Consider the following 26913-nt stretch of genomic DNA (forward strand, 5'->3'; position numbering starts at 1 on the left):
AGACCAGCCAGCCACAGAACTACCTAGCAGACTAATCCAACCTCTCATTTAGTCTATTTAAATATTGCTCTCAGGATTAGAAGGATAGATCCTGGAGCTCCATTCAGGTCTCCCTAGCCTTCAAATGACCCTGTATTCCCCAAGCAGGAGCTTAAATTCAAGCAAGCCCTTATGTCCCTGTCAACTTATTTTAAAATCCTGCTGATGATTAAGAGACTCTCTCTGTAGCTGAAGGACATTCACTTCCCTCATCACTCTGTTGCAAGGTGGGAGAGAAGTGACATTTCATGTATTTTTAAAGTGCCATTTTATTGCTGTGTGAAGAGTTGGGGACTTAGATGATCCTTAGGAGTCTGTCTGTACCTATTCTAGGTACATATTTGGCTCTCATCACCATCATATCTGAGCACCTGGAAGTCACAAGGATATATTTTCTAGGTTATTTCTCATGTTCCAACTGCCTAACTTCGCAGTCTTTGCATCTCTCATCTGTGATTTTTTTCTCCTTTCTGCAAAGCACCTGTTTTTAAAAACTCTTTACCATAGCACACTTTCCATATATACACACATATTGATCAGTGAGCTTTCATGTGGAAACAGCTTTTAATGCACAAAAGAAAAAATCCCTTCTGAGGCACAGTGTTCACATGTTCCAAGCATTTACCAGCTTATTCAAAACACAGTAAGAAGAAAACTGTATTTAAAAATTCAGATCTCTTGTGACAGTGCTGAATATTTTAATACTTTTCACAATAGGAAGAGTTGAAAGAGACAGCATGAACTTTGCCCACACACGCAGTTTTAAAAACATGCTGCATTTGAGACATGACCTTTGGTAGCTTAAACAGAAAACAAAACTTGGAGAGCTGAGGAAGGACTTTAAGGGTGAAGGGCTGAAAATTTTCAGCTGCAGAAGCTGGTCTTCTTCCTCTCCCACCCCTGTGAAATTACTAAAATGCCAGTGACACAGTCTCCTAGGGTTGCCAAATGAGTTTCTCTTGATACCAGTGGCTGCAAGCTTTTAAAATGAATAAACAGTGAATTATCTTTTAGGTACTTTCCATGGTCGGTCTGAAATAGCACAACAAGGGGCTTTCCATGGTGGGAGTGTTGCTGCTGCTGAAGGCAGCAACACACATTGCTGCTTTCAGATGACACAGCACGGCTTTAGGCACGCTAAACAGAAGAGCTGACACACCACAGCACCCTTCTGCAACCCTTGCTCACCTAGTGACTTTATCTGTCCTAGCCAGAAATGTACACAGGTATGTAGTATGCTGGTTAGACCCAGCTTTGACATATTTATTGAGCACTTCCCTTCACTCTCAGTAACACTCAATCCAACACCTTGCCACAATGGGGAAGAGATATGAGGTATCAGATAAATCAACTACTACAGCTGCCATAATCCCTGTCCAGCTCCCTACAGACACAACAGTCACTACTACCATGCCCACAATCCTTGCTTTACTCCTGGGGGAATTCTGCGCCAGGCAGAAAACATATCCACCTGCGGATTTCTTTGCTTCCTTGCAGAAAGTGATGGAGAAGCCAAGGGAAGCCAGGTGGGGGTGGGAGGGGCAGGGGATGCCCATGGGTGTAGTTTGAGGAGGCATTGCCCCCCAAACAGAGAGGAGGCACATGGAGTCACATGCCACTGCTCCCCCGCCCCCGTTTTTGCGAGCGCAGAGCTGCCTGGCTGAAAGAGGGTGCACTTGGTTCAGCTGACTTTGCAGCTGGTTGCCGCCTCCTGAGTCCTAGTGCCGGTTGTGCTCGCCTTCTGTGTGCTGGGAGACATCCTGTTTTCTGTACAACAGTGAGTGTCCGTGGTGGGGCAGGGAAAAGGGGCTGGGGTGTGGGAAAGAAGCAGTAGGGAACGAAGGGGGATGAGATGGGGAGGGGGTGGGGCAGGGTGATAGGAAGAGAAGAGGATGGGGAAGCAGGAGCCTGGCATGCGGCATCCCCTTGGCAGCAGCTGAAGTTGGGGTTCCCCTGTTAAGCAGGCCCATCAAACCCCCACCCCAATGAACCCCACCGCCCCTGCATGTGGACCACCCCACTGAGCCCCAACCAGCTATACCCAGACCCTCACCCTGACGAGCCCCTCCTCCCTTGCACCTGGACCCCCCTGCAGGGTCCCATTGCCCCTGCACCTGGTACCCCCCAACAAGCCCCTGTGAATTCAGATCCTGCACTGAGCCGCCAACACCCAGACTGCCCCACACAGAATCCTCTTCCCCACACCTGGATCCCCCACACTAAGCCCCTCTACACTTGGCTCCTGCTAGGCTGAGCCAACACCCGGTGTGCCCGGTGCAGAGCCCAGGTTGTTTCTGAGGCAGGCTTGGCCCTTGTGCTGTGCCAGGGTCGGGTGCAGCCTCACTGCTGAGTTCCTGTCCGGGGGGAGGGAGAACAGAGTGCTGGAGGTGGGAGATCACCCTGCATGCAGCCAGTGACCTGTGCTCCCCACTGCCATGCTGGAGCCTCCACATTTATGTACTGACAAATACAATTTTCAGAATGTTGAAGAATTTTAAAATATTGTGCATACAAATTTTATTTTTTTGGCAGATAATTTAATGTTTTGGTGCAGAGTTCCCTCAAGAGTATTGCTTGTCCCTCGGAACAGAGTTCCGGGTTCAGAGCTGCCCGGCAGCAACCCAAGATGCTTCCACTGGACTGCCTCAGATGGACTTGACTTTATTTTAGCAAAATAATCTTCAGTGTTTTCTGATTGTTAAGAGCAGAGTAAAGGAGAAGGCTAGTGCTTGTCAACTAATCTCTCACATGCATACAGCACATGCCATTCAGAAGGATCCCAAAGTGCTCTCCCTCCTCCTTCCCCAGGAATAGCTTCTCTCACTACTGGAGCGCAGTCACCTCTGGGGTGAAGTTGGGTAGTTATCTACAGTCCACAGCAATACTACAGAATAGTTTGGGACAGGAGAATTCTGTATTCCTCTTCACATGCAAGAAGGAATTAAGAAGGAAGAACGTAATTACCCAAATTGGAATTTAACCAGGATACCTAGGCTAACACCCCTAATCTTCCAAGAATGCTATACGATTTTTAAATGGCTACCAGAGGTCAGCTCTTCAATTTAATGTCTTATCCAAAAGAAGTTACTTCCAACAGCAAATACTCCTTATCATGCTAGGTTTTGGTACAGCACTGACTGGCGAGGAAAAATGCTCTCTCATGAATCACCAACAACATGGCGTGTGGCACCTTTTCCTTGGAAGTCTCTCGTCCAAGTACTGACCAAGTCCAACCCTGTCTAACTTGTGAAATCTTACAAGATCACACGGACATATGGCTACAGAGGACACTTCTTTGGCCCTGCAGGAACTGCCCTCATGCCCTTTGTTGGAAATCCAATGGAATTAAAGTGCTCAGTCTCTCAAACATATTTCCAAACTAGTCAGTAGCTGTTTAAAGTGAGGGGGTTGAAGACCTTGCTGCCAGGCATAGCTCCATTTGCCTTAAATGAGCTGGGCTCACTTATGCCACAGTTGAATTTGGCCCCACATGTTAAATTGGGGCACAAAACTTCATGCTACCAGCTGCCAGTCATACAGCACAGAACTGAACTCGGAACCCAGCAATCTACAGGCATCAACAATGCTAATCTGAATCCTCAGTAAACACACTGGTATCCTGAAGATGCCATCTCTAATCTCCTCCCTATAAATTAGAAACACTACCAACAAGCACTAGGGTTAGATCTTGAATTTAACATTTATTTCAGTCAATTGCATAAATACACCATGACACTCACGGATCTGGGGTGAGATTTTCAAAGCAGTCTAAGGGAGCTCAGCACCCAACTTCCACTAAATTTCTAGGCTGAAATCCAAGCCTAGAAGTATTAAAGTATTGGCCAATTAGAGCCCAAAGTGCAGATAAAGTTCTCTACTAGTGGCCTCAAAAGGCGAACCAGAGGACTGAGACAAAATCAGAAGTAAACATTCCTGCCTCCTCATAATGGCATTGCTAATAGAATCAAGATGTCACACTACACAGATTGATCTTAAATGCTTTGTCAGGAATAAAACATCACTTCCTCACCCCAACTCCTCAGGAGTCACCAACTACTCTTATCTCAATCCCTTCACTCAGTGGTTCTCTCGGTCAGGGCTATGATTCCAGTGTTTCCAGAGGGTTGTAAAAATTTCCCAGCAGACCAAGTTTTTTTTTTATATTGTTTCTAACTCATCTGACTGCAAATAAATCCTTACAATGCAAATTACTGCAGTAGACTCTATTCACTGCAGAGTGCTGGGAAATGTGCCATTCATGAAATTTTCAATGGGAATGTATCTTTCCAATGAGATCGGTACCACATGTATGTATGTGTGCTAATGGTCCCATTCACTGGGCCATAAAAACTGCAAATGGCGTTGAACACAGAACTGGTGAGGTTCTGATGCTAAGGGAAAGAGGGAGTGCAGAGGCCATTTTGTCCTGCAAGCTGATGGAAGAGGTTATTTGGGGGCACATCCACTGAATCCATGACTCTGTGGACCTCTTGACCAGGCCTCCTGTGTGTTGGGCGATGGCCTCACCTTCTCAATTACTATAGGCTCTGAACGCAAAAGAGCAGTGGGCAGGACAAGAACTATATCCACTCCAACATCCCCAAAACAAATCCATTTATTCAGGCCTGAAGGTAAATGCTTATTTTGGCCATAATATATGGCAGAGACAAATTGGAGAGAATCCAGACAGCAACACAAATGATAAACAGTTTAGAAAACCTGCCCTCTGAGGAAAGGTTCAAAAACCTGGGTATATTTAGTCTTGAGAAATGGAGACCGAGGGGGGACCTGATAACAATTTCCAAATATGTTAAGGTCTGTTATAAAGAGGACAGTGATCCATTGTTCTCCGTGTCCACCAAGGGTAGGACTAGAAGGAATCAGCATGGTTTGAAGCAAGGGAGATTTAGATTAGATATTAGGAAAAACTTGCTAACTCTAAGGAGCGTTAAACTCTGGGAATAAACTTCCAAGGGAGATTGTGGAATCCCTATCACTGAAGGTTTTAAAGAATAGCTGGGACAAACACCTGGCAGGGATTGTCTAGGTTTACTTGGGCCAGCCTCAGCACAGATGACTCAACTAGATGGCCACTGGAGATCCCTTCTAGCCCGATATTTCTATGATTATAGTTTTTTGAGGAGTTATTTTGGGCTGATGCAGCAAGAAGGATTCTGGGATATGGTGTCTTGGAGGTCATAGAAGGAAAAAGTGGTTGGTTTGAGGGATCATACAAAGTATTTGAAAACTTCTCCAGTCAGTCTACACCCTCATTAGGATACACAACCACCTAGGTTAGACTGGAAAGCTCTGAAAGTTCGAGGAGGCCAGAGCTTATCTAGGATTGAGTTAGTGCAGCTGAAAGCTCAGATGCTGAAGGCTAATGCCAGCAGGAACTCATTTAATTCCCAGTGCCTTGCCCATCACCACTCACATGCAAAAGGAAGGAGAAAGCACAATGAAGAGATACATGGAGAGACTCTAGTCTTTACCTCATATTCTTTAATAGTCCCTGTCCATGGGCAGCCATCGTTAATACAGACAGCCGACAGACTTTCCACCTCCCGACGAGCTGCATTATCTGGGAAAGCCTCAAATGGGAAAAAGCAAAGACAAGTTACTCTGGGATTGCAGCTTTGATCTAGTCTCCAGATTCTTCACACGCCACTGCTAAGAAACAGTCTTCCCAAACTTGTTGTCCCACAATACCCTTAGAGATGCATCTGTGACTCTGGTAAACCAGCTCCAGCCAAGGCCGTAGGAATTAGCTAAGAACGCATAGCTGGAAACCAAACCAGCTCACCTGTATGTTAGTGTTGTTCAAAACAGGTATTAGTATTATAAGAATGTATTTAGTGATTAGCCTCTATGAAATGCTTGTAAATTGCTGCATGTATTAATCTCACATGTAATGTCTGTATTCCAGGCTACAAGGAAATACGTAACTTTTGCTTCAAAATTTTGAAAATGTTTGCTCTGAACTTGGGAATCCAGACACAGGAATCATGCCCCCCACCCATTAAAAAGGCCTATCAAGATGACACGGGCCATTAAGGAACCTCACAATGCACAGGATTGGTAAACAACCCTATCACAAGGGAGCTTGTCTCAAGGCCGTGTCTACACTAGCGAGCTTACAGCGGCACAGCTGTACCAATGGCGAGAGCTCTCCCGTCGACATGATAAAACCACCTCCACCAATGGCAGCAGTTATGTCCGCGGGAGAAGCTCTCCCGGGGACACAGATGCCAGTGAAACTTATGTCGCTCAGGAGGGTGTTTTTTCCACACCCCTGAGCGACGTAAGTGGTAATGTAGACAGGCCCTAAATGTAAAAGGTAAAAGAGGGTCACAATTCATTTCTTTGCTGTTTGAACTCTCGCACCAATCTAAGGCGATGGCTACACCACCGAGCTTACATTGGTGCAGCTGTGCCACTGCTAATGCAGATGCTCTAAGCCGACGGGAGAACTCTCCCGTCAACTTAATTACTCCAGCCTCTGCAAGCGGCAGTAGCTGTGTCGGTGGGAGAAGCTCTCCCGCCTGCATAGCGCTGTCCACACCAGCGCTTAGGTTGTAACTTATGTTGCTCAGGGGGTGGCTTATTCACCAGAACGTATACTGATCTAAGCTGTAGTATGTACATAGCCTTAGGCAGACATCCCCAGGGGTTACCCCTTGGCCTCTCCTGAATGACATTTTGAATTGACAGATTACATCTCTGTCACCTTTAAGTACCATAGATGGTAAAACATTTGTGTGTGTATGCTTGCTTGCTTTAACCTGTAAATAACTCTTATTTCTTTTTCCTAATTAATAAACCTGTAGTTAGTTTAGTACAGGATTGGCTACAGGAGTTGTCTTTGGTGTGAGATCTAAGATACAAATTGATCTGTGGTAAGTGACTGGTCGCAACCTGAGTATTTTGTGATTTCTGAAGTAAGTGACCATTTATCACTAAGTCCAGCTTGCCTGGGTGGCAAGATAGACTGGAGAGCCCAAGGGGACTGTGTATGACTCCATAGTAAGACTGTTAGTGGAGTTCACATTTGTTACTAGGTTGGTGAAATCTAATTATAGAACATACCACCAGTATGGGGTAAGTACCCTGTTTTTGGTAGTTTGCCCCAAGGTAGGCACTCATGGTCGTGAGCCACTCCAGACTGTGTGACAGCATCTATGACAAATCTTTATTGCAGAGTTTGAACAAGTAAACTGTGTTGTAAGGTGTCCTGAATTTTAGAAGTTGGGGAATCAATTGCAGCACTAATCATTACACTCAGGATACTGAATTCACACCTGTTAGATAATGGATTCCATCATTCTTAGGTACCAGTCTCTGACCTCTCACTCTAAATAAAAACAGGAAATGTTTATGAATTACTTCAATGTTTTCTACTTTGGAGAGGTCTTACTTACCGAATTTGTTTCTAAAATAGAAACTCCTTCTTCATATATTCCTTCCTGAATACAGGCTGCACACTTCTGAGGCCCAGAGCTAATGGGGGTGGGGAAAAAAAAATCAGCCACAAAGTAAAAAGATTCATGCTGAATTTGTGATTCAGTGACAATAGAGGCTTCTCAAGAGATCCTTCAGAGCCAAAGGTGGTTTATTTACACAAGCATATTTTTAAAACAGCAAATGGAACCCTTTACTAACAAACATTTTGCATTAATTGATTGATCCTTTTAATGGATATACATTTCTGCTCTATTTTAGTTTCTTCCTTGTACTGATCTTTATTCTCGTTTTCTTCCTCTCATGATTAGCTGTTCTTATATTTAACTTTCCCCCAAGCCCTTAAAAGTAAAGGCAGAGAAGTTAAAAAGGTCAATTGAAACTTCTTTTGCGAGCATAAAATGTATTTTTACATTTCGCACATGTGGCATTATTGCCAAGCAGGGACCTCCAAGGAGCAAATTCTTTATATGGCCCCGATAGTCACTTACAACAGTACTTAAAAAGAGTGGACCAACCTAGATGGACCACCTGGTCTTTGTTACACCCAATAATCTCCTGGGTTTCGGCTTGACCATACCACCTGAAGAACACAACAAACTCAGGAAACTCTGGGTATGTCTACATAGCATTTTGGAGCCCACGGGAAGGAGCCTTCCAGCCCGATCAACAGACTTGGGTTAGCGGGGCTTGTACTAGCGCTCTAAAAAGAGCTGTGTAGACAGTGCTTTGAAGTTACGGCTGGGACTGAAGCTCAAGCTCTGAAGCCTGGAGAGAGCAGCTTCAGAGCCCAAGCTCCAGCCTGAGCTGCAACTTAAAAGAGCTGTCTACACACTATTTTTAGAGCACTAGTGCAAGCCTTGCTAGCCCGACTTGGTTGACCCGGGCTGGGAGGCTCCTTCCCGAGAATGGCAAAATGCTGTGTAGACATACTCTCTAGGGCAGAGGTCACCAACCCATCGATCGTGATCAGCTGGTCGATCCTGGAGCCTCTGCCAGTTGATTGCGATCTCAAGGTCACTAAAAGTCAGGCGGCGCAGCAGGGCTCAGGCAGGCTGCCTGCCTGCCCTGGCCCCACGCCGCTCCCGGAAGCGGCTGGCTGCTAGCACATCCCTGTGGCCCCTGTGGGGGGGTAGGCAGCTCTGTGCGCTGCCCCCACCCCCAGCAGTGCCCCTGCAACTCCCATTGGCCAGGAACCAGGGCCGCAGAGACGTGCCAGCAGCCAGCCGCTTCCGGGAGCAGCATGGGACCACGGCAGGCAGGCAGCCTGCCTTAGCCCTGCTGTGCCGCCGGCCAGGAGCCACCTTTGGTAAGCGCCTTCTGGCCGGAGCCTACAACTTTGCACCCCCTCCCAAACCCCAACCCCCTGCCCCAGCCCGGAGCCCTCTCCTGAACCAAACTCCCTCCCAGAGCCCACACCCCTCACCCTCTCCTGCACCCCAACACTCTGCGCCAGCCTGGAGCTCCATCCTTCACCAAACTCCCCCCCAGAGCCTTCACCCCCTCCTGCACTCCAACCCCCTGCCCCAGCCTGGAGCCCCTTCCTGCACCTAAACTCCCTCCCGGAGTTTGCACCCCTCACTCCTGCACCCCAACCTCCTGCCTGAGGCTCAGCCAATGCATACCCCACAGTTGAGAATGTTACACTGATTTGTGACAATCCCTGAAGGATTTTGGATCTATAAACCACAAATGACACTGAGATTAGGTGCAGTTTGACCATATGTCCCCTGCACCCAAACTCCCTCCCAGAGCCTACACCCCCTCCCGCACCTCAACCCCCTGCCCCAGCCCAGTGAAAGAGAGTGAGGGTAGGGGAAAGCGAGCGACAGGGCGAGGGGGAATGGTGTGAGCGGGACGGGGTAGATCCTGGGTTGATCTTAAATTCAAACAGTGATCTTGTGCGTAAAAAGGTTTGAGACCACTGCTCTAAGAGAACCAGGTGCTGAAATTAAGAGACAGACATAAAATGTGGCCCTCGCTCACAACCCACTGAAAATAAGGCTGTATTTCCTTTTTTGCTTTCCTTTGCTTCTAATCATTTTGTTTCAGATCGGAGAGGGATAAATTACCTTATAAGTTTCTTCAGGCAGTAAGAACAATAGCGGTGTCCACACTGAGCTTGAAATGGCCTCCTCAGAATATTCTTGCACTCAGAGCAGAGGTATTTGCCCTCCAATTTAGTCCCCAGTATCTCCTTTGAAAATCCAGGCTGGTTTAAATCCAAAGAACCAGGTGGAGTCGAGTTTGCTGCTGCCATGTGAACCAAAAACCCCAGATGTGCCTCAAGAGCCTGAAAAAAGAAAAATGTTTTGTCCCATTTGATTATCTTGTTCTCAGTTGGACAAGGTTCACCTTTCACTACCTTAACTGCATTCATCACCTGGAAGCCACCGCTATAGCTAAGCTTGTTATTCCTAAACACAGGTTTGCAGTGTATTATACACACTGATTTTTGTATTTATACACACCGAAATAGCCACCTGGGCAGATTTTGTCTTAAATCATAGAACAGAATCATAGAATATCAGGGTTGGAAGGGACCTCAGGAGGTCATCTAGTCCAACCCCCTGCTCAAAGCAGGACCAATTCCCAACTAAATCATCCCAGCCAGGGCTTTGTCAAGCCTGACCTTAAAAACCTCTAAGGAAGGAGATTCCACCACCTCCCTAGGTAACGCATTCCAGTGCTTCACCACCCTCCTATTGAAATAGTGTTTCCTAATATCCAACCTAAACCTTCCCCTACTGCAACTTGAGACCATTACTCCTTGTTCTGGCACTTGCCAGGGGCAGGGGCTCTAAAGTTAAATCTGAACCAAGGAAATGGGGTGGGGTATTCTTGCATAGTTCCCCCACCCACCTTAATTATGGAAAAATAAACTTTGGACAAATTGCTGCCTCCAGTCCAAAACAAGAGAGACCCAAGAGGAGAAAACTTGCCTAATGTCAAACTGATCAAGAGAATAAACAAACAGCCTACTGAAAACTTCCTACACATCAAGTGACACAAACATGATCCAGTGTCACATACTTCCATTTTGGTCAGTTGTCAAAATTCACTGTGATTCTATATAAGGCCAGTGGCTCACTTGTGTCACAGAGAGAACCTGTCTGAACAGCCAAGAGCCAAGATTTACAAACGTAATCAGGTGTCTGAGGGTTCCAGGTTTCTTTGAAGGTCTGTAAAATGAAGAGGCAAAAATGGTATAATCTAACGAAAGGAGTAATATACTGGGAATAAAAGGCAGTATGATGATTTATTTTTACTGTGTGCGCCATTCAGAAAACCTCCCTCCCAATGCTGCCATGTACAGACTAGACCGGAAGGTGCATTAACTCCATGTATGTTATCTTTGTATCAAAACAGTCAAACAAGCCGTAAGCCGAGGTTAGACTGAGTTCCAAGCATTTAGCATTTAAATCTGATGTATTCGGAGGCCATATTTACACTACAGCCACTACACCGACACAGGTATAGCGCTGTAGTGGTGTAGCGTAGATGCTTCCTACACCGACGGAAGGGGTTTTTGAACTGATGTAGTTAATGAGAGGTGGTAGCTAGACTGATAGAAGAATTCTTCTGGCAACACAGTCGTGTCTATACTGGGAACTAGGTCAACCTAATACAGCCCTCAGGGTGTAAACTTTTTCAGCCCTGAACAACATAGCTAAGTCGATCTAACTTGTAAACATAGACCAGGTCTTAATGTCAGTGTGTTGCCTGATGACTGACTTTAACCAGATGTTTTTAATGTAGTCTATATTTATTAAGAGAAGTAACTTGGTATAAATTTTGGCTATTGACCATCTATCAAGACAGTAAAAATGCCTCCCTGAAAGCTAAATTAACAGTTCTAGAAAAGTTTAGGGCATCTTGCAGGATCTCTCCCTCCACAAATGTCCAATGGCACAAAAGCAATTAAGTGTAGCTGGACCATGGAGAAGATATGAGGCAGTGGTGCCTTGGGGAAGGCAAGGAGTTACAACCAGCAATGCCAGGAAGCATAACTCCTCCACAGGTAATAAGGGGGAGATTGCTGGATATTGCCTCTCACTAGCCCAAGACCCTGCCCTTGTTCCAATCAGACATCCTCCCACTTTGTGGGCAGACAGAAGCTACCGAACCAGAATAGCTTGATGGTTAGAGTCACATCCCTGCTCCAAATTAGGTAGAGCAGAGACTTGAACCTTGGGTCTCCCACATCCCAAGAGAATGCCATAACCACCAGGCTGCTCTGGGGTGAGTTCTCTCTGACTCTCCATGAAACATTTCAAAAGGTTTTGGATTTGTCCCAATGCAGAAAAGAAAAACTTTTCAATTCTCAAAACCGTTCATTGACAGCCATTTCCTGTGCAGCTCTACCAGTGACCTGGAGGAGGGATAGGCAAGTGGTGGCCCAAGAGACAAATCCGGCCTGCTAGATCATTGTAAGGATCAGGAAAGGCACAGGGCTTTGCATGGGCCAGGTCCTGCCTGCGCACAAATGCGAGCACCACATGATGCTGTAGCAAGAGCCAACAAGCCAGCACAGGGAACCAGACCCAACTCCATGGGATAGGAGCTGTTGCTGTGGGGTGAGCACAGGACTGGCTCTTTCTCCAGCCCTGCACCAGGACCAGATTTCCCCCTCCCCGCAACCACTCAGGGCAGGACCCTATTTTCTGCCACATCACACACCCCTGCTAGCCAAAGGATTTTAGTGGATTTTGTGACCTTCTACTACCTTAAAGTTACCCATCCCTCACCCAGAGAGATGCTAGAGCAGGGGTAGGCAACCTATGGCATGAGTGCCGCAGGTGGCACGCGAGCTGATTTTCAGTGGCACTCACACTGCCTGGGTCCTGGCCACCGGTCCAGGGGCTCTGCATTTTAATTTAATTTTAAATGAAGCTTCTTAAACATTTTATAAACCTTATTTACTTTACATACAACAATAGGTTCGTTATATATTATAGACTTATAGAAAGAGACCTTCTAAAAACGTTAAAATGTATTACTGGCACGCGAAACCTTACATTAGAGTGAATAAAGGAGGACTCGGCACACCACTCCTGAAAGGTTGCCGACCCCTGTGCTAGAGCATACCATGCTGCACTTTACATATCAGCTGAGATCTGAATCCAAGGTTCTCGTTGCCAGTGGTCATCAAAAGATCACAAGGCAAGCTTAAAGAGCTGGCGGGTGAACACGTTCTCATGTGTTCAATTTAAATAAGCACAGAGGCACCTGTGGGGCACTGTAACTATAAATAAATGGACCTGTACATTTTATCCTTTATTCATGTTATGCCTACCTAAACATTTGTACTGTGCTCATCACTACAGTAGCCGTATCTTTCTTCCACACCCCACTCAGTTATCATCATGGAAAGACTAGATCAGCAAAGCAGTTTTTACATTCTTATCAGAAGATTGAGAAAGATGCATTAATTCTAACTCTTCGAAGAGCAAGTTCCCACAAGCATGGGCCAATTACCAAGAAAACTGAGTCTTACACTTGAGTCTCACTCTGCTGGTTGACAGTTGCATCATTAACCACTTCCATTCTTTCAGTGGAATCTAGCTAGAATGGAAGGCCATAGTCTCAGAGAGCAAGGTGATCCCTCAGGTACTTTGGGTCAATCCCATGAAGAGCTCTGAAGCCAAGGACTGAAACTCTGAGAGACACACACTTTAGTGTTCAGGTTTGTTTAATTATAATATAAATGTAGTGCCCTTTATGGACAGAGTAACTCACAAAAATGTTATTTCTGTTAAAAGCACCATAGAATCATAGAATATCAGGGTTGGAAGGGACCTCAGGAAGTCATCTAGTCCAACCCCCTGCTCAAAACAGGACCAATCACCAACTAAATCCCCAAATGGCCCCCTCAAGGATTGAACTCACAGTTCTGGGTTTAGCAGGCCAATGCTCAAACCACTGAGCTATCCCTCCCTTATGTACGTTATACAACAGCTGCATAGAAAGCAAAAAATTAGTGGGGCTGACAAGTGAGGGAGAGAGTGTATAGGTCTGTGGCACTCCAATTTCTCTCATCAATAAGAGTGTAGCCCTATTACACCAACATATTCATGTGCCTACAGTGGTTGAACAATAGTAATGTGAGAATATGGACTCTAAAATCTATACAGAAACTGATTATTTTTAACTGTTTGCCTCCTTTTATAATTTTCAGGTGAATTTCATATGTGAAAACTCTGAAGACTGAATCCCCCCAGGTATCCACAGGACAGCAGTAGTTCAGGATCCTGATCATTGTGTTTAACCACTGACACAATTTAACCCATGACCATTCTAATGAGAATGTCAACCAAGTATCAGTTAATGTTTTCCACAAAGGTTTTTGCAAGACCATCTCCTCCTATCTGCTGGGAACTAGACTGACATTCACCCACTAAGTTTAAAACGCCTTTTGAGGTTGTCAGGGACTGTGTGGCCCACCTTTTTGACAAGTATAGTTCTGTATAGTGCCCGCAGGCATATTTCCCAGCATTTCGGGCAATGTTAAGTAGGATGTGAGGCAAGCGTGAATCATGCAGAAGTGTTCAGAAATGGCCAAGTATCAGTTTTTGTTGCTGAGACCACATTATTGTGCCTACTGCCAAGAAACTAATGTGATGGTTTATCACTGGTTGGCATTTACAGGTTAAACTGCTCTGTAATATCCAGGGATCGCCCGGTACAGAGATTCTTTTTGAATAACAAGGAGCAGCTTAATAAAAGCAAACCCTGACTTTAGTCAGTCTGATAATTAAAGCACAATTCAATTGAAACAGAAACAAGGTCCCTTCCAGTTCTAGGAGATAGGTTAGCTCCATTAATTTATTTATCTTTTATAATCCTGGAGCAAAGGCCATTATTAAAGCCCTTCCCCACGGGCTCAAAGGCGCCACGGTCCTGGAACCACAGAGTGATCCACCAGCCGGGCTGCAAAGGGATTTCCCGAGCGCCAGCGCCCGGGGCTGCCACCGCTGGAATTTCCCCGACAGCACTTCCCGTCTCGATTTCCTCTCGCCAACGGCGCTTGCTCAAGTGCCCTGACTGTCCGCCCCGAGCCACTGGCGGGGCTTCTTCGCTGGGCCTCCCCGGCCTGGCGGCCAGCCTGGGCCCCCCGCACACGCAGGGACCCGAGCCCAGCCTCCAGCGGGGCAGGGGACCGGCCCCCGCCGCTGCCACGCGCAGCCGCTGGCCCAGCCCCCAGCCCCCTGCGCGCGCTCGCCCGCCCGGCGCTGGGCCAGGCGCCCGGGGCCTACACCCCGCCCCGGGCCGGACACGGGCCAGGCACCCAGGGCGCCGGCCGACCTGGGCGGGCGCGAAACCGCCTCACTTACCGGCAGCCTCGCTCCGCTCCCCGCCAGCCACACCGGAAGCACCCCCATAAGCCACGCCCACCGGACACGTTCCCAGGCCACGCCCCTCCCCTGTGGCTAAGCCCCGCCTTCGCCTCCGCTCGGTGGCGGTGCCAAAAGTGGCAGTTGGTGGCGGTTGAGGGGTAGGTTGTGTGACGCGCGGCAGCCGCCCCCGCCCCCACGGGGCCCAGAGCCTCTGTCACCCCCCAGCCCTACAGCACCCTGCCCCCTCCCGCCATCCCCGTGCCTCTGTCACCCCCAGCCCTACAGCACCCTGCCCCCCTCCCGCCATCCCCGTGCCTCTGTCACCCCCAGACCACAGCACCCTGCCCCCTCCCACCATCCCCGTGCCTCTGTCACCCCCAGCCCTACAGCACCCTGCCCCCTCCCGCCATCCCTGTGCCTCTGTCACCCCCAGCCCAACAGCACCCTGCCCCCTCCCGCCATCCCCGTGCCTCTGTCACCCCCAGCCCTACAGCACCCTGCCCCCTCCCGCCATCCCCGTGTCTGGGTCACCCCCAGACCACAGCACCCTGCCCCCTCCCCCAGCCCTGTGTCTGGGCCACCCCCAGACCACAGCACCCTGCCCCCTCCCGCCATCCCCGTGCCTCTGTCACCCCCAGCCCTACAGCACCCTGCCCCCCTCCCGCCATCCCCGTGCCTCTGTCACCCCCAGACCACAGCGCCCTGCCCCCTCCCACCATCCCCGTGCCTCTGTCACCCCCAGACCACAGCACCCTGCCCCCTCCCGCCATCCCCGTGTCTGGGTCACCCCCAGACCACAGCACCCTGCCCCCTCCCCCAGCCCTGTGTCTGGGCCACCCCCAGACCACAGCACCCTGCCCCCTCCCGCCATCCCCGTGTCTGGGCCACCCCCAGACCACAGCACCCTGCCCCCTCCCGCCATCCCCGTGCCTCTGTCACCCCCAGCCCTACAGCACCCTGCCCCCCTCCCGCCATCCCCGTGCCTCTGTCACCCCCAGACCACAGCACCCTGCCCCCTCCCACCATCCCCGTGCCTCTGTCACCCCCAGCCCTACAGCACCCTGCCCCCTCCCGCCATCCCTGTGCCTCTGTCACCCCCAGCCCAACAGCACCCTGCCCCCTCCCGCCATCCCCGTGCCTCTGTCACCCCCAGCCCTACAGCACCCTGCCCCCTCCCGCCATCCCCGTGCCTCTGTCACCCCCAGACCACAGCGCCCTGCCCCCTCCCACCATCCCCGTGCCTCTGTCACCCCCAGACCACAGCACCCTGCCCCCTCCCGCCATCCCCGTGTCTGGGTCACCCCCAGACCACAGCACCCTGCCCCCTCCCCCAGCCCTGTGTCTGGGCCACCCCCAGACCACAGCACCCTGCCCCCTCCCGCCATCCCCGTGCCTCTGTCACCCCCAGACCACAGCGCCCTGTCCCCTCCCCCAGCCCTGTGCCTCTGTCACCCCCAGACCACAGCGCCCTGTCCCCTCCCCCAGCCCCGTGCCTCTGTCACCCCCAGACCACAGCGCCCTGTCCCCTCCCCCAGCCCTGTGCCTCTGTCACCCCCAGACCACAGCGCCCTGTCCCCTCCCCCAGCCCTGTGCCTCTGTCACCCCCAGACCACAGCGCCCTGTCCCCTCCCCCAGCCCTGTGCCTCTGTCACCCCCAGACCACAGCGCCCTGTCCCCTCCCCCAGCCCTGTGCCTCTGTCACCCCCAGACCACAGCGCCCTGTCCCCTCCCCCAGCCCTGTGCCTCTGTCACCCCCAGACCACAGCGCCCTGCCCCCCTCCCGCCATCCCTGTGCCTCTGTCACCCCCAGACCACAGCACCCTGCCCCCCTCCCGCCATCCCTGTGCCTCTGTCACCCCCAGCCTTACAGCACCCTGCCCCCTCCCCCAGCCCTGTGCCTCTGTCACCCCCAGACCACAGCACCCTGCCCCCTCCCCCAGCCCTGTGTCTGGGTCACCCCCAGACCACAGCACCCTGCCCCCTCCCCCAGCCCTGTGCCTCTGTCACCCCCAGACCACAGCACCCTGCCCCCTCCCCCAGCCCTGTGTCTGGGCCACCCCCAGACCACAGCACCCTGCCCCCCTCCCGCCATCCCCGTGCCTCTGTCACCCCCAGCCTTACAGCACCCTGCCCCCTCCCCCAGCCCTGTGCCTCTGTCACCCCCAGACCACAGCACCCTGTCCCCTCCCCCAGCTCTGTGTCTGGGTCACCCCCAGACCACAGCACCCTGCCCCCTCCCCCAGCCCTGTGCCTCTGTCACCCCCAGACCACAGCACCCTGTCCCCTCCCCCAGCTCTGTGTCTGGGTCACCCCCAGACCACAGCACCCTGCCCCCTCCCCCAGCCCTGTGCCTCTGTCACCCCCAGACCACAGCACCCTGTCCCCTCCCCCAGCTCTGTGTCTGGGTCACCCCTAGACCACAGCACCCTGCCCCCCTCCCGCCATCCCCGTGCCTCTGTCACCCCCAGCCTTACAGCACCCTGCCCCCTCCCCCAGCCCTGTGCCTCTGTCACCCCCAGACCACAGCACCCTGCCCCCTCCCCCAGCCCTGTGTCTGGGTCACCCCCAGACCACAGCACCCTGCCCCCTCCCCCAGCCCTGTGCCTCTGTCACCCCCAGACCACAGCACCCTGCCCCCCTCCCCCAGCCCTGTGTCTGGGCCACCCCCAGACCACAGCACCCTGCCCCCCTCCCGCCATCCCTGTGCCTCTGTCACCCCCAGCCCTACAGCACCCTGCCCCCTCCCGCCATCCCCGTGCCTCTGTCACCCCCAGACCACAGGACCCTGCCCCCCTCCCGCCATCCCTGTGCCTCTGTCACCCCCAGCCCAACAGCACCCTGCCCCCTCCCGCCATCCCCGTGTCTGGGTCACCCCCAGACCTACAGCGCCCTGCCCCCTCCCACCATCCCCGTGCCTCTGTCACCCCCAGCCCTACAGCACCCTGCCCCCTCCCGCCATCCCCGTGTCTGGGTCACCCCCAGACCTACAGCGCCCTGCCCCCTCCCGCCATCCCCGTGCCTCTGTCACCCCCCAGCCCTACAGCACCCTGCCCCCTCCCGCCATCCCTGTGCCTCTGTCACCCCCAGACCACAGGACCCTGCCCCCCTCCCGCCATCCCTGTGCCTCTGTCACCCCCAGCCCTACAGCACCCTGCCCCCTCCCGCCATCCCTGTGCCTCTGTCACCCCCAGCCCAACAGCACCCTGCCCCCTCCCGCCATCCCCGTGCCTCTGTCACCCCCAGACCACAGGACCCTGCCCCCCTCCCGCCATCCCAGTGCCTCTGTCACCCCCAGCCCTACAGCACCCTGCCCCCTCCCGCCATCCCTGTGCCTCTGTCACCCCCAGCCCAACAGCACCCTGCCCCCTCCCGCCATCCCCGTGTCTGGGTCACCCCCAGACCTACAGCGTCCTGCCCCCTCCCGCCATCCCCGTGCCTCTGTCACCCCCAGCCCTACAGCACCCTGCCCCCTCCCGCCATCCCCGTGTCTGGGTCACCCCCAGACCTACAGCGCCCTGCCCCCTCCCGCCATCCCCGTGCCTCTGTCACCCCCCAGCCCTACAGCACCCTGCCCCCTCCCGCCATCCCTGTGCCTCTGTCACCCCCAGCCCTACAGCACCCTGCCCCCTCCTGCCATCCCTGTGCCTCTGTCACCGCCAGACCTACAGCACCCTGCCCCCTCCCCCAGCCCTGTGTCTGGGTCACCCCCAGACCTACAGCACCCTGCCCCCTCCCCCAGCCCTGTGTCTGGGTCACCCCCAGACCTACAGCACCCTGCCCCCTCCCGCCATCCCCGTGTCTGGGCCACCCCCAGACCACGACACCCTGCCCCCCTCCCGCCATCCCCGTGCCTCTGTCACCCCCAGACCACAGCACCCTGCCCCCCTCCCGCCATCCCCGTGCCTCTGTCACCCCCAGACCACAGCACCCTGCCCCCCTCCCGCCATCCCTGTGCCTCTGTCACCCCCAGACCACAGCACCCTGCCCCCTCCCCCAGCCCTGTGTCTGGGTCAACCCTAGACCACAGCGCCCTGCCCCCCTCCCGCCATCCCCGTGCCTCTGTCACCCCCAGACCACAGCACCCTGCCCCCTCCCCCAGCCCTGTGTCTGGGTCACCCCTAGACCACAGCACCCTGCTCCCCCACGCCATCCCCGTGCCTCTGTCACCCCCAGACCACGACATCCTGCCCCCCTCCCCCAGCCCCGTGCCTCTGTCACCCCCAGACCACGACATCCTGCCCCCCTGCCATCTCCGTGCCTCTGTCACCCCCAGACCTACAGCACCCTGCTCCCCTCCCCCAGCCCTGTGTCTGGGTCACCCCCAGACCACAGCACCCTGCCCCCTCCCGCCATCCCCGTGCCTGTCACCCCCAGACCATGACACCCTGCCCCCTCCCCCAGCCCTGTGTCTGGGTCACCCCTAGACCACAGCACCCTGCTCCCCCCCGCCATCCCCGTGCCTCTGTCACCCCCAGCCTTACAGCACCCTGCCCCCTCCCCCAGCCCTGTGTCTGGGTCAACCCTAGACCACAGCGCCCTGCCCCCCTCCCGCCATCCCCGTGCCTCTGTCACCCCCAGACCACGACATCCTGCCCCCCTCCCCCAGCCCCATGCCTCTGTCACCCCCAGACCACGATATCCTGCCCCCCTGCCATCTCCGTGCCTCTGTCACCCCCAGACCTACAGCACCCTTTCCCCTCCCCCAGCCCCTTGTCTGGGTCACCCCCAGACCACAGCACCCTGCCCCCTCCCGCCATCCCCGTGCCTCTGTCACCCCCAGACCATGACACCCTGCCCCCTCCCCCAGCCCTGTGTCTGGGTCACCCCTAGACCACAGCACCCTTCTCCCCCCCCGCCATTCCCGTGCCTCTGTCACCCCCAGCCTTACAGCACCCTGCCCCCTCCCCCAGCCCTGTGTCTGGGTCACCCCTAGACCACATCGCCCTGCCCCCCTCCCGCCATCCCCGTGCCTCTGTCACCCCCAGACCACAGCACCCTGCCCCCTCCCCCAGCCCTGTGTCTGGGTCACCCCTAGACCACAGCACCCTTCTCCCCCCCCGCCATTCCCGTGCCTCTGTCACCCCCAGCCTTACAGCACCCTGCCCCCTCCCCCAGCCCTGTGTCTGGGTCACCCCTAGACCACATCGCCCTGCCCCCCTCCCGCCATCCCCGTGCCTCTGTCACCCCCAGACCACAGCACCCTGCCCCCCACCCCCAGCCCCGTGCCTCTGTCACCCCCAGCCCTACAGCACCCTGCCCCCTCCCCCAGCCCTGTGTCTGGGTCACCCCTAGACCACAGCGCCCTGCCCCCCTCCCGCCATCCCCGTGCCTCTGTCACCCCCAGACCACGACATCCTGCCCCCCTCCCCCAGCCCCGTGCCTCTGTCACCCCCAGCCCAACAGCACCCTGCCCCCTCCCCCAGCCCTGTGTCTGGGTCACCCCTAGACCACAGCACCCTGCTCCCCCCCGCCATCCCCATGCCTCTGTCACCCCCAGACCACGACATCCTGCCCCCCTCCCCCAGCCCCGTGCCTCTGTCACCCCCAGACCACGACATCCTGCCCCCCTGCCATCTCCGTGCCTCTGTCACCCCCAGACCTACAGCACCCTGCTCCCCTCCCCCAGCCCTGTGTCTGGGTCACTCCCAGACCACAGCACCCTGCCCCCTCCCGCCATCCCCGTGCCTCTGTCACCCCCAGACCATGACACCCTGCCCCCTCCCCCAGCCCTGTGTCTGGGTCACCCCTAGACCACAGCACCCTGCTCCCCCCCCGCCATCCCCGTGCCTCTTTCACCCCCAGCCTTACAGCACCCTGCCCCCTCCCCCAGCCCTGTGTCTGGGTCACCCCCAGACCTACAGCACCCTGCCCCCTCCCCCAGCCCCGTGTCTGGGTCACCCCCAGACCACAGCACCCTGCCCCCTCCCCCAGCCCTGTGTCTGGGTCACCCCCAGACCACAGCACCCTGCCCCCCTCCCCCAGCCCTGTGTCTGGGTCACCCCTAGACCACAGCACCCTGCTCCCCCCCACCATCCCCGTGCCTCTGTCACCCCCAGCCCTACAGCACCCTGCCCCCCTCCCTCAGCCCTGTGTCTGGGTCACCCCCAGACCACAGCACCCTGCCCCCCTCCCGCCATCCCCGTGCCTCTGTCACCCCCAGACCACGACACCCTGCCCCCCTGCCATCTCCATGCCTCTGTCACCCCCAGACCTACAGCACCCTGTCCCCTCCCCCAGCCCCGTGTCTGGGTCACCCCCAGACCTACAGCACCCTGCCCCCTCCCCCTGCGCTGTGTCTGGGTCACCCCCAGACCACAGCACCCTGCCCCCCTCCCGCCATCCCCGTGCCTCTGTCACCCCCAGACCACGACACCCTGCCCCCCTGCCATCCCCGTGCCTCTGTCACCCCCCAGACCTACAGCACCCTGCTCCCCTCCCCCAGCCCTGTGTCTGGGTCACTCCCAGACCACAGCACCCTGCCCCACTCCCGCCATCCCCGTGCCTCTGTCACCCCCAGACCATGACACCCTGCCCCCTCCCCCAGCCCCGTATCTGGGTCACCCCCAGACCACAGCACCCTGTCCCTCCCGCCATCCCTGTGCCTCTGTCACCCCCAGACCTACAGCACCCCGCCCCTCCCGCCATCCCCGTGCCTCTGTCACCCCCAGACCACAGCACCCTGCCGCCCCCGGCCCTGTGTCTGGGTCACCCCTAGACCACAGCACCCTGCTCCCCTCCCCCAGGCGCTGTGCCTGGGTCACCCCCTTCCCCTGGGCCCGTTTCCAGGTCATCCCCAGACCACGGCACACTGACCTCCTCACCCCGGCCCTGTGCATGGGTCACCACTAACTCCCAGCACCCCGTACCCATGCCTCTGTCACTACACCCTGCACAGCACCCTGCCCCCTCTCCCCATAGCCCTGTACCTGTGTCACCTGTGACACACAGCACCCTGCCCTGTGTCTGGGTCACTCCCCACCCCCTGGACCTGTGCCTGTGACACCCCCAGACCACGGCAACCTGCCCTCCCTGGCCCTGTGCCTGGGTCACCCTCTGATCCATCCCCTCATGCCCATGGCACCCTGCCCCCCCAGGTCCTTTGCCTGTGACTCCCCCAGCTCACCCAGACCTGTGCCTGTGTCACCCCCTGCACGGCACCCTGCCTAACCCTAACCCTTCATGGCACCCTGTCCCCTCCCCCCAGGCCCACAACACAACCCGCCTGCACCTTATGTTTATCCATCCCTGTGTTAAGACTATCTTGGATGCAGATCATAGTTCTCTCCCCAGAGCTCCCAGGAACCACGTTCTCTACTCCTTCCTCAGAACAACTAGTGGGTTCTTAAGAGGATGATCTAAATCCCCCTTCCAACCTGCCGCCTCCCACTCACAGATCTCCAGCCTCATAGAGGGCCCTCCATGCTGCCACCTTCCATGGGCTAAATTTCACTGGGTGAAATTGAATGGCTTGTGTTAGACAGGAGGTCAGACTAGATGATCTATTAGTCCCTTCTGGCCTTAAACTCTCTGAATCTAAGACTGGAGGAGAGGGGAGAGCTGTCTGCAGAGTCCACCACTTCCCGCACACATCCAGAGATGATCCCACGCTCCCCACACACGGCGTTTGGAAGCTCCTCAGGGCTGGCGCCTGTCATTTTGCTGAGCTGTAAATGCCAGGCACATCCATTGTGCCACAGAAGTAGACAATACTAAGACATTAATAATTAATACAGCTTTTCAAAAGCCCCTACTGTCATAGCTTCCCCCCCACTCTCCACCCCCTTGCTTCAAGTGAAGAAAGAATCACAGAAATTCCACTCCCTGCACTTTCCGGAATCAGACACCTCATGCAAAACACCACTTTGCCTGGCTTGGGGCAGCTGAGGCAGCCAGAGCTCTTCCCAGCATCATTCAAAAGAGAAACCCCTTGCTAGACAGAATGAAAGTGAGTGCTGAGGTCTCTTTCATTTCTCAATTCCCTGGTGGATGCTAGCTGGGGGAATGAGATGCTGTTGTTATCTGAGACAGCCAGACTCAAAAGAACACCTGGGTACTACTACTTCCATGCATCCCAACCTCATCACTGTGGGATCCCAACACCTTACCAAGGTACAGAAATGAAAGTACTTGCAATCTTACAGAAACCGAGGTGCCCAATAGCACAGAGTCAACAGCAGAGCTGGGAGTATATCTTCCATCTTGTGTCCCCCAGTCCTGTGCTGTAATCACTAAACATACTCCGTCCACCCTGCAGAGGCCCACGGCTTTTACTCTGTGCTTGAGAACAGCATGGCCCTTATTGAAAATCCATTGCAGGCAATGGAGACTCACACAGACTTTGGATCAGGCTCATTCTATAATCCCCTAGGGCAAAATCCTGACCCCATGGATTTCAATGGAGCCAGGATGTCACCCCTACAGTACATATGTGTAATCCTTCAAAACAACAGACTTTTCAAATGAATTCTGACTGCTAGAAAACCTTAGTCCAAGCCTTTCAGCCCAAGGTTCCCAGGTCAAATCCAGCCCAGTGTGGCAGTGGCTCAAAATCAGTGACTCCTGTCAAATGAGTTGCTGGTCTCGGTCCAGTCCTTAGTGGACAGTCGGTGCCTGCACCACACAACCCACCACCATGGGCGGCGGGTATCAAAGGCCAAGGCAGGCTAAGCCTCCCCAACCCAAGCCATTGCCACACCCATGATCTGCCCTGAGGTCTTGCCACCCTCCCCCTCTCCCCTGAAGCCAGCAGAGACTTAGCTCCAGCCAGCAGCCTGGAGATGGGGCCCGCCGGGGCAGCCTGGGGCTGGGTCGGCCGGGCCAGGGCTCCACCAGCTATGGGGGGAGGGGCTAGCCTCCCCAAAGGTGGGGTTCATGCCCACCACCACCAACTGGCCCCTGTTGGCAGCCTCAGCAGAGCGGGCCACAGACTGCATGGGCACTGGAAAGTACTCACCCCCGTGAGGTGGTCTTTAGAGGTCAAGCTTCTATCCAATCTATCTGTGTAGGCATCTGTATTGCATCGATAATGCTGCAGCCCATGCTGTGCCTGTTGACTGGGTACATGATGAATTTCACTCCACATACGACAATCTATCCACCACTCGAGGCTCCCCACTAAGAACTCTAGGCAATGCACCTCTTCTCCATGCCATACAGGACACCTGCAGACCACTCTGAGGCATGTGGGCTAAACTCCAGGATGAGGACTGGCCTCCAAAGGCTCTTTAACACACTTGATTGCCTTAAACAAAGCAGCAGAGCTCCCTTACCTTTGAGAAGAGTGACATTGCTCATTCCAGCTCTGAGAATCAGCTCTTGGCTGGGCGGTGGTTGCTTAGAACAGAAAGTGGAAGTGAGACGCATGCCTGGAGGAGAGTCAGCAAGGGGCTGGCTTCGTTTTAATAAGAACTGAGGAGAAGGGAATTGAAAACCAGAACCATGTGTGAAGTTCCAGGCCAGCAATAGCCACCCAGAGGTGCTTTCACAGGGGGAACTTGGCTTTGCTAAAGGTCAGGCCAAAAGACCTGTGACTTTGACAAAGACAGGCGTACATTTCAAAGCAGATCATTCTATTCCACCTCCCATAGAGATCATTTGATACAGCTTAGCAAATCCAAGTCCTATTTGGGCAGTGCAAGGGGCTCTTTGGATCTCTTTATTGTGTCATAGTGTATTTAGATTTCCAGAAAGCCTTTGACAAGGTCCCTCACCAAAGGTTCTTATATCAAAAGGGGGAGGGATAGCTCAGTGGTTTGAGCATTAGCCTGCCAGTGTTGTGAGTTCAATCTTTGAGGAGGCCACTTAGGGATCTGGGGCAAAAATCAGTACTTGGTCCTGCTAGTGAAGGCAAGGGGCTGGACCCTTTCAGGGTCCCTTCCAGTTCTATGAGATAGGTATATCTCCATATATTAAATTAAGTTGTCATGGGATAAGAGGGAAGATCCTTTCATGGATTGAGAACTGGTTAAAAGACAGGGAATAAATGGTAAATTTTCAGAATGGAGAGGGGTAACTAGTGGTGTTCCCAAGGGTCAGTCCTAGGACCAATCCTATTCAACTTATTCATAAATGATCTGGAGAAAGGGGTAAACAGTGAGGTGGCAAAATTTGCAGACGATACTAAATTGCTCAAGATAGTTAAGACCAAAGTAGACTGTGAAGAACTTCAAAAAGATCTCACAAAACTAAGTGATTGGGCAACAAAATGGCAAATGAAATTTTATGTGGATAAATGTAAAGTAATGCACATTGGGAAAAATAACCCCAACTATACATACAATATGATGGGGGCTAATTTAGCTACAACTAATCAGGAAAGAGATCTTGGAGTCATCGTGGATAGTTCTCTGAAGACATCCATGCAGTGTGCAGCGGCAGTCAAAAAAGCAAACAGGATGTTAGGAATCATTAAAAAAGAGATAGAGAATAAGACAGAGAATATCTTATTGCCCTTATATAAATCCATGGTACACCCACATCTTGAATACTGCGTACTGATGTGGTCTCCTCATCTCAAAAAAGTTATACTGGCATTAGAAAAGGTTCAGAGAAGGGCAACTAAAATGATTAGGGGTTTGGAATGGGTCCCATATGAGGAGAGATTAAAGAGGCTAGGACTTTTCAGCTTGGAAAAGAGACTAAGGGGGGATATGATAGAGGTATATAAAATCATGAGTGGTGTGGAGAAAGTGAATAAGGAAAAGTCATTTACTTGTTCCCATAATATAAGAACTGGGGCCACCAAATGAAATTAATGGGCAGCAGGTTTAAAACAAATAAAAGGAAGTTCTTCACACAGCCACAGTCAACCTGTGTGTGACGAACTGGGACTGTTCTTAATGTGGTCTTTGAAGGCTGAGTGGGGAGTGTTGGCTGGGAAGGCAGGGGAGGTTGGCTAGGACGGTCTGCATTGGGGGATGGGAGACTGGCCGTGAGGGAGAATACCTGAGCATGTAACCTGGGAACCCAGGAAGGGGTTAGAGGCCAGGTGACACCTTTGCCCGGGAAACTGAACAAAGGCTGGAGAGAGAGTTTCAGGAGCTGGCTGGTGGAATGGCTGGGAGGCAGACAGGGCTTTGACCTCACAAGGGGGCTGTGGTGCCTTGGGACCCCTGCCTGCAAGACCTGTCTTGGACTGTGTTCCTGTCGTCTAAATAAACCTTCTGCTTTACTGGCTGGCTGAGAGTCATGGTGAATCGCAGGAAGCCAGGGGTGCAGGGCCTTGTGTCCCCCCACACTCCGTGACAACTGGTGGCAGCGGCGGGATCTACTGCACCCCGTGGACGGCGCTTCCTGCAGTAAGTGACTGGGGAGCAGTAAAATGAAGGGGGATTGACGGGGACCAGGCGTGCTGAAGAGTGGAACTCCTTGCCTGAGGAGGTTGTGAAGGCTAGGACTATAACAGGATTATAGGACTATAACTGGATAAATTCATGGTGGTTATGTCCATTAATGGCTATTAGCCAGGATGGGTAAGGAATGGTGTCCCTAACCTCTGTTTGTCAGAGGATGGAGATGGATGGCAGGAGAGAGATCATTTGATGATTCCCTGTTCTGTTCATTCCCTCTGGGGCACCTGGCATTGGCCACTGTCGGAAGACAGCATACTGGGCTAGATGGACCCTTGGTCTGACCCAGTACGGCTGTTCTTATGTTCTTATGTCCCCACCCCCAAGAATGCCATGTCTCAGTGCCACAGGGCTGAGGTCTTCAGTGCTCTTTGCACTGGCAGGGTGTGAACAGGGCCGGCTCTAGGATTTTTGCTGCCCAAAGCAAAAACAATTTTGGCCGCCCCCCCCCCGTTTTTTAATTACCCCACCCCCGGCCCCGCCTCAACTCCGCCCCTTCCCTGCCTCCTCCCCCCAGGCTCTCAAGCCTAGGAAGGAGGGAGGGAGGGAGGGGGAGAAGTGGCACCCGCGCCGTGGCCACTCGGAGTCTCCCCCTCCCTCCCAGGCTCTCAAGCATGGGAGAGAGGGGGAGCAGCGGCGCGCGAAACAGCTGTTTCGCGCGCCGCGGCCGCTCGGGATCTCCCCCTCCCTCCCAGGTTTGAGAGCCTGGGAGGGAGGGTGAGTAGCGGCGC

The 26913-nt window shown here is 53.8% G+C and overlaps 1 protein-coding gene across 2 annotated transcripts in view; it reads right to left on the reverse strand.

Annotated features, from left to right (window-relative positions):
- The window catches only part of TRAF2 (TNF receptor associated factor 2), a 47818-nt gene extending 23664 nt beyond the window's left edge, over nt 1-24154 (reverse strand). Inside the window, exons 1-4 of one of the 2 annotated variants that reach the window (XM_065418820.1) lie at nt 24104-24154; nt 9570-9790; nt 7458-7536; nt 5532-5630 (exon numbers count right to left, since the gene is read on the reverse strand). In XM_065418820.1, the coding sequence (XP_065274892.1) occupies nt 5532-5630; nt 7458-7536; nt 9570-9790; nt 24104-24121 (417 nt within the window). In that variant the 5' untranslated portion in view covers nt 24122-24154. Of the gene's footprint in view, nt 1-5531; nt 5631-7457; nt 7537-9569; nt 9791-14831; nt 14880-24103 lie in introns of those variants that run through there. The other variant, XM_065418819.1, reaches the window with a different exon arrangement.
- Between the last annotated feature and the right edge of the window lie 2759 nt (nt 24155-26913).

Source organism: Emys orbicularis, chromosome 18 (genome assembly GCF_028017835.1).
Source record: "Emys orbicularis isolate rEmyOrb1 chromosome 18, rEmyOrb1.hap1, whole genome shotgun sequence".
Lineage (NCBI taxonomy): Eukaryota > Metazoa > Chordata > Testudines > Emydidae > Emys > Emys orbicularis.